Source organism: Centruroides vittatus, unplaced genomic scaffold (genome assembly GCF_030686945.1).
Source record: "Centruroides vittatus isolate TY-2023 unplaced genomic scaffold, ASM3068694v2 scaffold_1172, whole genome shotgun sequence".
NCBI classification, from domain to species: domain Eukaryota; kingdom Metazoa; phylum Arthropoda; class Arachnida; order Scorpiones; family Buthidae; genus Centruroides; species Centruroides vittatus.
This window is the reverse complement of record NW_027122672.1, coordinates 88,227-101,957: the sequence shown is the minus strand read 5'-3', so window position 1 is coordinate 101,957 and position 13,731 is coordinate 88,227. Positions and strand designations below refer to the sequence as shown.

At 28.7% G+C, this 13,731-nt stretch overlaps 1 protein-coding gene across 1 annotated transcript in view; it reads left to right on the top strand.

Moving 5' to 3' along the window:
• The window catches only part of LOC136986814 (transforming growth factor-beta receptor-associated protein 1-like), a 65,629-nt gene that overhangs the window by 17,070 nt on the left and 34,828 nt on the right, over positions 1 to 13,731 (top strand). Inside the window, 7 exon segments of the mRNA XM_067284430.1 lie at positions 508 to 594; positions 3,620 to 3,721; positions 6,430 to 6,564; positions 8,560 to 8,720; positions 10,408 to 10,540; positions 12,245 to 12,340; positions 12,578 to 12,682. Of these exon segments, the coding sequence (XP_067140531.1) occupies positions 508 to 594; positions 3,620 to 3,721; positions 6,430 to 6,564; positions 8,560 to 8,720; positions 10,408 to 10,540; positions 12,245 to 12,340; positions 12,578 to 12,682 (819 nt within the window).

The following is a 13,731-nucleotide window of genomic DNA, read 5'->3' as shown; positions in this document are numbered from 1 at the left end:
TGTTATCCTTTACTCAAATTTTACATTTGTACAAGATGAGACAATTTGACCATTGTGTTGAATACAGAACATGGATATCACCATACAATTCTGTTTGTTCTTGATCAATGAAAGAACTTTGAGTTTGATTGCTAACCAAACTTTGTTGCGAAATGTAGTAGTAAGCCAGTGGTGCTTAGTGGATGTGACTGCTGTCACTATGAATGCTATAACAAAATGGAACATCATTCATGTACTCTGGTAAAACAGAATGTCAAGGACTATGAACCAGTTTTAAAATTAAAAACTTTCTATTTTGTTCTGACGGTGTCAATATTTCCCAAAGTTGAATCAGCACTGATTTGAAAATGTCTAAGAAAAGAATTTTCAAACCATTTTCTAGCTATAACAGTTGTTTTCTCGGAATTATAGAAATCATTTTATATAATTTATAAAATGATAATAATGTAAGATAAATATATAAAATATATTTATATAAATGTGTTAATTACATTATTATTTACATAGACAATCCCTTCCATGTCGAAATTAAAGGGTATAACATCATTCTGTCTAAATGAAAATCCCACAGAAAACAATCCATTCAGTGTAGAGGTAAGAATTAATTAGTTAAATTTCTGCTTAAATTTCTGTAACAAAAGCATTTATATTCTTTGTACAAAAATATATAAATAAATTAATTAAGAACTGCCAAATCAGCATTTGTCGTTTTTATACTTAAAATTATATTGTATTTACTTGCGTATAAGACAATCTCACATGTGGGATGAGATGTGACTTTAGAAATCAAAATAAAGAAAATTAGATTTATTAATACAATTTTAATTTTATTTTGTTTAATCACAAATAAAATATTATCAAATGCATGTATTATGGCAAACAACCATGTTTGCCTTAATTTGTGATGAATGAAAAACAAAACTAAAACATTATAATGCACATGATCAGAAAAAGTTTATTTTTAATGATTCAGAATACGCTAATATTCATTAAAAATAAAAGTTTAACTAATATGAAATAACTACATTTATTATCATTGCTAAGTGACCTGTATTTCATTAATGATTTTATAAATAACGAGAAACTAATTTCTGCAGAAATGCAATGTGGTTTTTAGTTGATGGACGTAAGATTAAACCAATAAACAAAAAGGGTGTGTCTCAATTTGTTTACAGTAGGTGCCAACTTATGATAAATAGACTTAGACCTATAATGGTGCATGAACGTGAAACACAAAGAATCCTTTGCTCACACGTATAGGACAACCTAAGTTTTGGAAGCAGTAAAAAATGAATGAAAACCTTATGTATCTTATATGTGAGTAAATACTAGTGATGCCACGAATATTTGGCTACTATTAGGTATTTGGCCTATTTGACTACTTTTTTAAATATTCGGTATCCGGCCGAATACCGAATACCAAATCAAGGGGAAAAAAATGCACATATTATTCAAAAATGTATTCAAAAAGGTAATAATTACAAATTATTACATTTAATACTTAAAATCTATCAGTGGTAAGTTGTGATGAATGAAAACAATGTTTTCAGCATTTGTTGATAGCAAACAATTGCATTTTCCTCATAAACTATACCTGCTTCTGAAAATAGCCTCTCACTATATACACTACTGCCGGGAGATGATAGATAAATCTTAGCAAATTCTGTCAGGTTTGGATACTGTTTTGCATTTGCTGACCACCACTTGTAAAGATCTGCTGTCTGATCTAGGCAAACAGTTTTCATATCAAAATCAATCTCATTTGCAATAGCACTTTTCTTCTCCACATCCTCATCATTTTGCATATTTTCTGTAGCAACTTCCTCAAAACAGTTCCAGAAACTGTTGTGTATTTCAATGGTTTTATCATTTTCATTGATATTTCTTTTCTTACGAAGTGGAGAAGAATCATCATCGATACTAGTAGACTCATCACAACTAATTTTCAGAGCTTCTAAAAGAATTTTTTGTTTTGCTCTTTGCATTTGAACTAATCCCAGGAAACTGGTTTTGAAACGCGGGTCAAGAAAAGTGGCAACCAGATATTTGTCATTCTCATCAAAGTTGAACTCGTGTTTCAAGCTCAACTTGGGTTTCGAGCTCAAATTGTGTGTGTTACTAATAGTCCTTATGACTATTAGTAACACAATTTGATGTAACAATGAACATAATGCGTGCCGTGACACGATCTACTCGCAAATAAAACAAATGTGCCCGCAGCGTCGCTACCGCACCCACCGCAATGAGACAGGTTGTAACCAGTCACCCACGAAATGTACACATATTTTGCCAGACATTTGGCTGCTGAATATTCGGTATTCGGCAAAATCACTATTCGTGGCATCACTAGTAAATACGGTATTTTGTTATGCAAAGTTTGAGAATATGAGATTTTGCACAATATAAAACAAAAGCTTCACTAATAGAGAAATTTTCCAATTTTTATTTGTGCCATTTATTTTATACTTCAGTTGATTTTTGATTTTTTTAAAAAATAACTTTTTTTTAAGGAAGTTTTTGCATTAATGTAAATTAAAGTTAACATAAATAATATTTTTTAAATGCTGTCATTACATTGCCCAGTGTAAGTGAAACCTAATATGGAAGATCATAAAAATTTATTCTTGAAAATATAGAAAAAGGAAGGAAAAACTAAACAAGGAGGTTTTATCAGTACATAACATGTAATTAAACAAAATAAATATAAAATTGGTCCTTAGATTTTAAAAGATAAAATTTTTCTTTTTTAAATATATTTATACAATGAAATTATAGAAAACTTTAATTTTTCTACCATTAGTATCGAAATTTCTGTACAGTAGCCCCTATTATACGCAGGGGTTAGGTGTCCGTATCCTCTATGGATCGTGGATGTCTGAAATTGCAGATTGTATTGAAGCCTACAAAAACAGACAAATGATTGCCTTAAATGTTCAGGCTATAAATTTACTGATTTTTAATAATTAATACTAAGAAATTTGCTACCAGAGATAGACGTTAGGGCCATCTCTTATCTAATTTAATAATTATAATTTAAATAATTTATTAAATACATATGTTATTGAACAGTTGTGACAATATAACAGTAATACACAACATATCAAATCTCAATATATGGGTTTTTTTCTGTATTAAGTTGAGAATTTTCACCTTTTCGTGTAAAAGAAGCACTTCACAGCTTTTCTTTGGCATATCTAAATTACTAGCAGCAGTATTCTTGCTCTTTGGAGTCATTATGAAGTAAAATAAGGGTTACTTGAGCACGGGCATCACGATACTGTGATTGATCTCATAACCAAAATGGCTACTACATGACTAGTAGGTGGTAGCATGTACAGTATATTCATCCTGTATGCACTATTTCCCAGGACAGAGTGGGATAGTTGTTTATTTCAAAATGGCATACAAATTAAAACTTGAAAATTGTTGTTTTTGGAATTTTCCTTTTAATATTTTTCAGATTGCAGTTGAATGTGGGTAACTGAAACTGTGGAAAACCAAACCACAGTTAAGGGGCTACTGTACTTATAGTTATTTTTAAAATTTTTATGTATATTTACAATAAATTAAATTTGATTTTGTATTTTACTGAACCGCAATTGCTTTTATTTTTTTTTAGGTTTGTTTAGCAAGAAAGAAACAAATTCAATTATATCATATAACTGACGATAAGATAATTCATATTAAAGATGTAAATTTGCCTGATTTAACTATTACAGTGGTAAATTAATTTAATTTTTAAATTTTTAGAATGTTATGATTTATTTATTAAAATTAGAAATACTTTAATTTCTCTCAGTAAATTAATCTATAAGTTTTAAATAAATTTTAATATTAATCTATAAGTTTTAAATAAATTTTAAATTATCAATGATTAAATGCCATAGATTTGTGTGCGCGCATGCGTTTAAAGAAGAAAATTTTGATTACACATACAGACATTTGAAAGTCCAATGTTCAATCATAAGCCAAATGGTTGCCGTATTGAATCGGGTTATTTTACCATTACTACTAATAATGAAATTCTGTAATAATTAATAAAATATGGTGCCTAATGCTTACCTGTAGTACCAGATTACTTAAAATTTCAGCGATAAAGTAGCCAAATTCAATATGGCAATTGTTGGCTTATGATAAGTTTCAACATATATATTTTGAAAATTATTGAAAATACACATTTATGCAGTAAATATTATAGACGAGCAAATATATATTCGTACTATATTGGCTGTAAAGAGGAATTTGTAAAGTTAAAAAATTGTGATTGAAAGCAATGGCAAATTTTCTTATTTTTTAATATAAAATAACAAATAATGGTATCACTCACATGGTAGTTACATTCAGAATCCAAAAAAGTACAGAGTTACATGAATCCGTGCTATACAAAACAAAAGACTAGTGCAAAACATAAGGTTAGGTTCCAAAACTTAGCATAAGTATTTCTGTCACTAAGAAAAGTATGTTTATTAAAGCAATCAATAATTAACCAAAACTCACAATTAAAAGTACTGTATTACATGTTAATATTAATTTTAGTTAAATGAGGCAGTTTCTTGTTACAAAGTATTGTCACCTTCTGAGCTCTTTTGTTGATCTTGGTCAGAAATATTGGCAACATATTCTTTTTTTTTTAATATTTTTATCATAATTTTTATGGTTGACAAAATAAAAATATGTTGTTAATCAAAAATTTGTTCTAGGGAGCCGTTGTTTTCTCAGTCGAGTACTGAGCAATTTTTCACCAGAATTTCTGATTGAATGTCGAATTGTTTGAATTGGGAACAGTTCGAGTACCAAGATACAGCTGTATTTCATTTGTCATTTTTATGAATGATTACTTACTTACCTAGGGTTAAAAAATAGTTTAATAACACTTAAAAATGTTTAAATAAACTTTACTAAATATAATCAAACTTCTGTATAGCAAATTTCTCCATATAATGAATTTTTACATTGTACACTTCTTTTTCAAACAAAAATATATGTAAAATTGATTCTAAATAAAAATAATAATGAGTTGCGTAACATTCCCGGCTGTTATGAGATCTTAATTAAAAATTAAATTTTATGTTATTAAACATAAATAAATTTGTATGGGGCACTGTTATTTATGAGATTTTGTTATAAAAAATGTTTGTTTTTAGTTGTTATAAAATGGCAAAAGACTTTGTTTTGAGAGTAGAGACAAATTCTATAAAAAATTGTAAATTTTAATAACAAGGAAAATCTTCTTTAGAGGTGTTGAACACGAGATCATGTTATTAACCAATTACATGGCTTCTTTTCCACCTTTATTTAGTTGACCAATTAACTAAATAAAGGTGGAAAAGAAACCATGTGATTGGTTAATAACATGATCTCGTGTTCAACACTTCTAAAGAAAATCTAGTACAACACTGTTTCACAACAAATGAACAAGGAAAATCTTCATTAAGTCCAACCGTATTCAATATATATGATCCATGGTCTCCAACCTTTAACTACCAAAATATAATAGCATCAACGCCTCTAATATACAAACTTCTGCAAAATTTTGGAAATTTTTGACAAAAGTCATAGGAATTATTAAGCTTCAAATTGGGCGAACAAAATTGTGCCCACTCCAGACACACACGAACAACGCCCACACACATACATACAGATGAAACCTTGAATTTTTTTCATTTCTCGACATTTCAGCGTCCCAAGCCTAAGAATATAAAAATGTTCCCATAGTTTTCTTCTGATATATATAATAGAGCTGGGAAAGTGAAATGTGTTTTGCCATCTTCTGCACATGATAAACATTTAGACACAAGCCAAACTATTTGCACCTCCATGAACAGCATGGCACAACTATGGTGCATGAGGCGGAGAGATGACAATTTGGTCACGTGAGATGATGATAATGCATGTTCTCTATACGTAACTCATCATACTAATTATTTTTAATCATTTGCTTTTGATCTCTGAAAATGACTTTTTGACATCTGTGGGTCTCCATCAACCCACAAGTTGATGTTGACCCACAGGTTGATCATCAAGTAAACTGACTAGACCCATTTCATGGATTTAGTCAGCTTAACTTCACAATGTGTCATCTCAATGATTAAGTATGATAAATGCCCATTAATATAAAAATATTTATTACCATTGTTAGTCGTTACCTGTATTTATTATCTTTCCTAATACATTAAAGTATCATCAAAATTTATCTAGCTACTTTTATTTAATAAAAATTTTTAAAATTATCACTTTAAGAATTGTTATTGATGTATAACATAATAATTGCTTTATGCCAAATTTAGATTTTTTAGGCAATAATTAAATTGATATTTTGGTTGTAAAATAATTCCGAAAAATAGCATAATTTGGCTTATTAGAAATTTGAGACTTTCTTTTTGCAAATTATTTCATTGATTATAATCTGATTATATTTTTTTCTGACAGGAAATGGATGGAAATTTTGCATGTGTTGCCTTATTAACAAAATATATTATTGTGAATATGGAAACATGTTATATTCAAGATCTTCTCCCTTATGAAACAGGAAACTTTAATCCAATTGTAAAAAGGATAACAAAGGTGACATTATATTAATTTAATAAATTATCTTATGAAGTAAATTTACTACTTAAGATATGTAGATAGTCTCTAACTTTTGGATGTAATACATTCCTAAAAATATGCACAAAACTCTAAATATTAAAGGTTAAATGGTAGAGTTGTGTGCTATAAAATAAGTTCCATTTCCAGAGAACTAAAAAGAAAGACATTATATATATAAAATGTTTCTTTTTATGTATAATATATGTATAATATTTTTAATATGTATATTAATATTATATACATTATATGTATATATGTATGTATGTATGTATATATATATATATATATATATATATATATATTATACGTGGTACGATCCAAAAGTTCAGGGAATGCAGTAATCTATGACAACAAAAGCATGTATTTGAAGTTACAGCGTATGAAATGGATTCTACCAAACCACCTCTACGTGTTCAGGTTAATTTCACCCATGTCATGTGATTAAACCGCGAGCGCTGCTGTTTTTTTCCGGAGATAGTTACCTTTCTCCTGCGACGTAAAGTGGAGTTTCAAGAACAACCTTCAACATTAAATTTTGTCAGCATTTAGGTAAAACACCTACTGAGATTTTAAAATTGCTAAGAAAGGTGTACGGTGATTCTACAGTGAAAGGTCATGGTGAAGTCGAAATGTCAGAGGTTCTTGAAACTCCACTTTGATTACGTTGCAGGAGAAAGGTAACTATCTCCGGAAAAAAACAGCAGCGCTTGCGGTTTAATCACATGACATGGGTGAAATTAACCTGAACATGTAGAGGTGGTTTGGTAGAATCCATTTCATACGCTGTAACTTCAAATACATGCTTTTGTTGTCATAGATTACTGCATTCCCCGAACTTTTGGATCATACCACGTATAATATATAAAAGAAGGAAGGAAATAATATATAAAGGAAGGAAACTTTTACTTTTACAGTGCTTATGATGCTTAAAATATGATTTAAAACATTAAAACCATAGATTAAGCATAAAACAGACAAAAAAATTAATTTTTGCAAATGATTTTGATGTTATACGCCAACTACTATCAGATTATACCAGGCCATTCTATCATGATTATTTTAAATTTATTACTAAATAATTTGTCACTAGAGGAAGGCATTAGATGCCATTTCTTATTAGATTGAATAATTTAAATTAAATTAAATAATTTAGAAAATTCTGGAAGAAAATAATCGATTTGGAGTGGAACTCGAACCCACAACTGCTGCTTATTGTGCAGAAGCGTTGCCAGTTATGCTACCCAGAGATGGTGCCTAATGCCTCTCTCTAGTGAAAATTATTTAGTAATTAATTTAAAATAATTGCGATATAATAGTGCAATATAATCCAGTAGTTGTAGACTTATTACGTAAGTACTTTAGGTTTGTAGATGTGGTTTATGATCTCGATGTTACCTAAACCAAAAATGGCTCAAAAATTTTTTCGGTTTGTAGATGTACAAAAGACAAAATTTGTCATATGAAAATCAATTTAGGAATTCAAAGTATTATGTACAAAAGTGCAAATTATCTGAAAATTGAGGATTGCCTTGTACAGTCAAATTTTGATTTAGCATCTCCATTGATTTGCCTTCGAAATTGTCCAAAGTACTTCAGTTTAGCACTACACTTCATTAAGTGTAGTGCTAAACTAAAGTAGTTTGGACAATCAAAATTATATTAAGATCTGCATGCAAATTTGAGAATTTAGAAGTTAATTGATTCAGTGGTAACAGTATTGTTTACAATGCAGAATCATCCATTTAGTAATTCACAGATCCTGAAGGATCTCTATTTAATATTTATGGGGAAGATGGGTTGGCAAGTATTTGTTGACTCTTTAAAAAGTGATTTTATTTAGGAAGATGCAATATTGAAGCTTGACAGTAATGTGGGTTTAACTTTTTATAAATTGAATTCAATAATGTTTTACAATGTTAGAAAAATTAATTTAAATATTATTAATATATTTCAATATTCAATTTTTTTCAGAAAGAATTTCTTATAGGTAGTCCAAGTGCCTTAGGTGTGTTTGTGACAACTGAAGGTACATCTGAACGTCCGCCAATTCGGTGGGATGCCGAAATTGTAGCCGTTGCCTATGCTCATCCTTATCTTCTTGTTCTAAGTAATGAGTTCCTAACTGTTTTTAGGTAAAAGTTTTAAATAATAATAAATAAATTTTTTATAATAAATTAATGAACATTATGGTATTAATCAAATAAATAAATATTTCACAGAAACTATAAATTTCAAAGTTTGTGGCTGTATGTCTGGAATTATCTATCCAATTCAAAGATACTATACATATGAAATTTCACCTAAATTTCTTAGAAAAATTCTAATATCTCAAAAGAAAAGTCAAACATTTTATTATACAGTATAGTCAGTTTAGCTAAGAACAATGCATCTGCCATTCCTAAACTGTATATAAAAGATACAGCTATATATTATAAAATATAGTCTTATCTATCATTGATTTATAATAATCAGAGATATTATTAAAGTATGACTTTATCATCGATTTATACCATTTAAATCTCAATCTCAAAATTTTTCACAAATCTCAAATTGAAAGATTGTACCGCATGTGATCACATACATAGCTGGTTATTTTCCATCACAACGAGAATCGTGAAGCATGCAGTAAGGTAGGTAGGCCTAAAAATAAAAGACCATTGTCAGAAACATTTATTTTTGATAATGAGATGATGTAAAAATGCATCTGAAGATTCACGAAACAGATAATAAAAAAAAATATTAGGTTAAAAGCTATAAAAAAGTGAAATGCCAATATCGGACATGAAACAAAGGCAGAAAGACAAATACTTTTGCAAGGAAAAGAGATACTAAAATTGAAGAGAACAACAGATTATGCCTGAAAGAATAGCATGCACAATTGGATCCTACTTTGAATGATCAAAGAATTGACAACATTTACAATCCATTCCACAGAATTGTGTATGGCAAAACTTTGAGAAAAATTATCAAAGCACTGTCTGTTTAATGTGGTTGGAATCTTTAAAATGTGCTCTATTGCACAGTACTAATTTAACCAGTATCTGAAACATTTGAATTGTTTGAAATGGATTTTTTTAAATGAGTTTAAGATACTTAACTAAGAACACTGCTTCAAAATGTTATGAAGCAGTGTTCTTAGTTACCCACTCGAAAGGACTGAAATTATCAATTGCAGCACCTGCACAATTGTATCAGAATGGTTCATTTCACAAACTAATAATCTAATTTTTTTTTGTTTTGATATACCTTTTATGTCATTTTTCATGGTGGGCATTTGAACATGGCAATAGACATGTACTACAAAACTAATTAATGATTGTCCTCTCCACACATGACATGTAGTTATTGTTGATTTTGAGGGTACCAACTTGGTAGGGGTGCTGTGTAGTGACAGACTGGCAACATGTAAAACAATGTTTCCAACTCGAGCAATATTCTGGTGATTTGGCAATGATTTCTTCAATTTAGCAATTTTTTTTATATTATTATAAATTTAAAAAATGTAGAAGAAATTAAGTCTTCTCTAGTTCCATTGTGTCCAATTACCAGGAACAAAAGTCTTTCTTCACAGAGACAACCTTTTATTGGAGGCTTTAACTGTTTCACATTATATTTCAGTAGCATATATCCACGTACTTACTAAGAGAGTGATAATGTTTTATGTAATTAGATGCTGTTAATTAGTTGATTTTTATGAATGCTTCTACCATTATATTAATATTTGTAACTCTAAATAAAATATTAAACTGATTATTATTGAAAATTATTAAGTGCTTATTTAAAAAATTAATTATCTGTAGCAATGTTTTTCTGTTACAGTATTGTTAATCACGAGCAGAAACAGAGGGTAGCATTTAGAGGTGGAATCTGTATGGATAATTTTGACGGAAAATTATATGTATCTTCGGCCGATATTATTTGTGCTCTCATTCCTGTACCATGGGAAAAACAGGTTAGCCAATTACTTACTTATTATGACTATATTCTTACTTTTTACATGTAAGTAATTTAAATATTATAATAAACTTGAGCAATTATTTATTGTGACATGGTCGGGCTGCAATTTTTAATCATATTTTTTAATTTATTTAATTTAAATTAAAATCCCACCTTTAAATTAGCAGTTTTTTTCCCTTGTACATCATACTTTTCCTGTTAGAATAAACTTGTGCCAATCATCTATCTAACATCTTTCGGGGGAATTTTTGAATTGAAATAACATGACTTCCAGTTTGCATTGGACGTTTGCATATAGTCAATCGGGACCTCCTGCTCCTAAGGTTTCCATATCCAGTCTTGTCTTTCATCTATCTAGCTCTGTTCTCAAGATTAAGGAAAGACGATTGACTGATGGATGACAGTGAGAATTTATAGGTGTACAATTTTTTAAAATTGCAGCCCAATAAAATTTAATTTATGTTATTAATTAGGCTAAATAACTATTTTTAATTGTTATAATCAAGAAAATACCAAAATTGCAATTGTTTACATAATCTGAAAATGCAGAATATTAATTCCAAAATTTGTTGTGTTTTATTTTCAAATTCAGAATTTTCTAAGTTTTTCGGTTCTGTTCTCTGATTATTCTCTGTTAATGACTTTTGTGTCATTTTTACTTTCCTGGCTGTTACATATAACAGGTAAAGTATGGTAATCAGTCCAAAAACTGACCCAAGATTTTTACATTTTTGAACTTGGGGACTTTGAAATGTCAAGAAATGCAAAAACAAATTTAGAAGTATTTTCTGTGTCTATGGATGTTAGTGTGTGTGTCTGGGGGCACAATTTTGTTTGCCCATTTTAAAGCTTAACTCCTGTGTTTTTTGTCAAAAATCTAATTAGAATTAAATATGTAATTAGAAAAAAACAAAAATACAGGAAAAGTATCTATTAAACATATCACAGCAAACAAGTTAAACTATTTTTTTGTGTTTCATTTTTCTGTATTAAATTTTTTAAAGATTATTTAATTGTGTTGCTTATTAAATATCTTAATTTAAATTCTCAAGAGAAAATATAAGATTATATTTTCTGAGAAATAAAAAGACGTAGTCGCTTCCAAAAAATTTTTGGTAGATCACCATTTATTTCCTTAAAATGTTCCATTAGAGTAAAAACTTCAGGACAACCCGACCTTTCTTTGTAGGCTTCACAGCCGCCCAGGAAACAATTTTTTAAAAACAGGAAAAAATCCAATTAAATTTATAAAAATTTCAAAAATCGGAATTGGTAATCTTACGACGTCTTAGGTTGCATCCATGACTTCCACTCGGGAGCTTCAGGCTTTTTATCTACTTGAAAATTGCGCTGTAAAATGTAGATTGTCTTTTTCTCCCTCTGGCGGCGAATTATCAATAAATTTTTCAATTTTAAAATTTCGTTGGATGAAAATTATTCTACGAGAAATAAAAAGATGTAGTCGCTTCCAAAAAATTTTTGGTAGATCACCATTTATTTCCTTAAAATGTTCCATTAGAGTAAAAACTTCAGGACGACTCGACCTTTCTTTGTAGGCTTCACAGCCGCCCAGGAAACAATTCCTTAAAAACAGGAAAAAATCCAATTAAATTTATAAATTTATATTATATTTGCTCTTAGTTTTATATATATATATTTATATTTATTTATTTGAAGGTAAAGAGTATAATATTTTTAGGTGCAAGCTCTAATAGCAGACAAAAAAGTATCGGAAGCCTTGGAACTTGCTGAATATGCTAATAAATCTGGTCTTTCAAAAGAACAATGCAAACAAGTACTGATTTTATTTTTATATTATTATACTTTATTTATAATTAGATTTTTTTATATATTATTATCCACAGCATATATTGCTGTAGAAAGTTAAATTACTTTAATTTTTAAACTATGACACAAGCAGTTAACATTAATCTCACATACTCTACACATAAATAAGAGTTACATGAATGTAAAATGATTATATAATGTTTATGCTTCAAGATATTAATCTTACATGAAATTTTCCTTATAGGTCATGCAGAGGATAAGACAACAAGCAGGATTTATAGAATTTTCCTTATTCCATTTTAGTAAAGCAAAAGAATATTTTCAGCTGGGCTGCTTGGATGTTAGAGAAGTAAGTTTGAAATTAATTCATAATATACAATCTTATAGTCTTTAGAATAACAATTTTAACAAGGGGTACAAAATTAGGATATACAGTTGTGAATCTGAGAAATACAGATGTTTAATGTTTGTTATCTTCTATTATTTTGTTGTATTCTTTACTTGTAATTTAATTTATGCATAAAATGTATGTTTTTTCTTCTTTCTTTTTTTTCCTGCTTATTTTTCCATAATAATAACTGTGTACCTACTTTTTTCACCCCTTTGTATAATGCAGAAACTCCTGGTTGAAAAATAAACATAACTATTAATTGGGACTATATCTCTGGAACTGCTATTCAGAACAAAAACAGTTGAAAAGTATAAATTTAATTTAACTTACATCAAGTCAAAAACAACAAGAAAAAGTACTGAGCATTGTCTTAAATTTTTTTGTACGGAAAATGGTAACTTTGTGTGTACACACCAAATATTGTGCATATTTTTTGAATGCAAATATATTGTACCATCTACATAATCACAAAATCATTAATATCACATTATTTTTATTATTTTAAATATTTTATTTGTAAAATATGTTAATATTACTGTTTTTTCCCCATTTAAATGTAATTAGATAAAATTATTCAAAAGATTATTTAAGAAAAATATGTAGTCACAGTACTTTAAAATCATATTTTACTTCATACTTCATCAAATATTATACATTCTTTCATCGTCATACTTTAAACCATCGTCATTTTTAAATTTTTATGTAAAGAACATTTATTTAAAGAGATTTTCAGCCATGATTTTGTCTTTTTTTTTTTTTGTTTGTTGACAATTTAAGGATGATAAAATTAACATGATATTATTTTATTTAACTAATATACTGTACTTTCTGGCCTATAAGATGACTGGGCATATAAGACAACCCCCGACTTTTACCATTGAAATATAGAGTTTGGAATATACTCGCCGTATAAGACTATCGTACTTTTCGGCATATAAGATGATCCTCGACTTTTGAGGAGATTTTCCTGGGTTAAAAAGTCGTCTTATAATCCAGAAAATACGGTA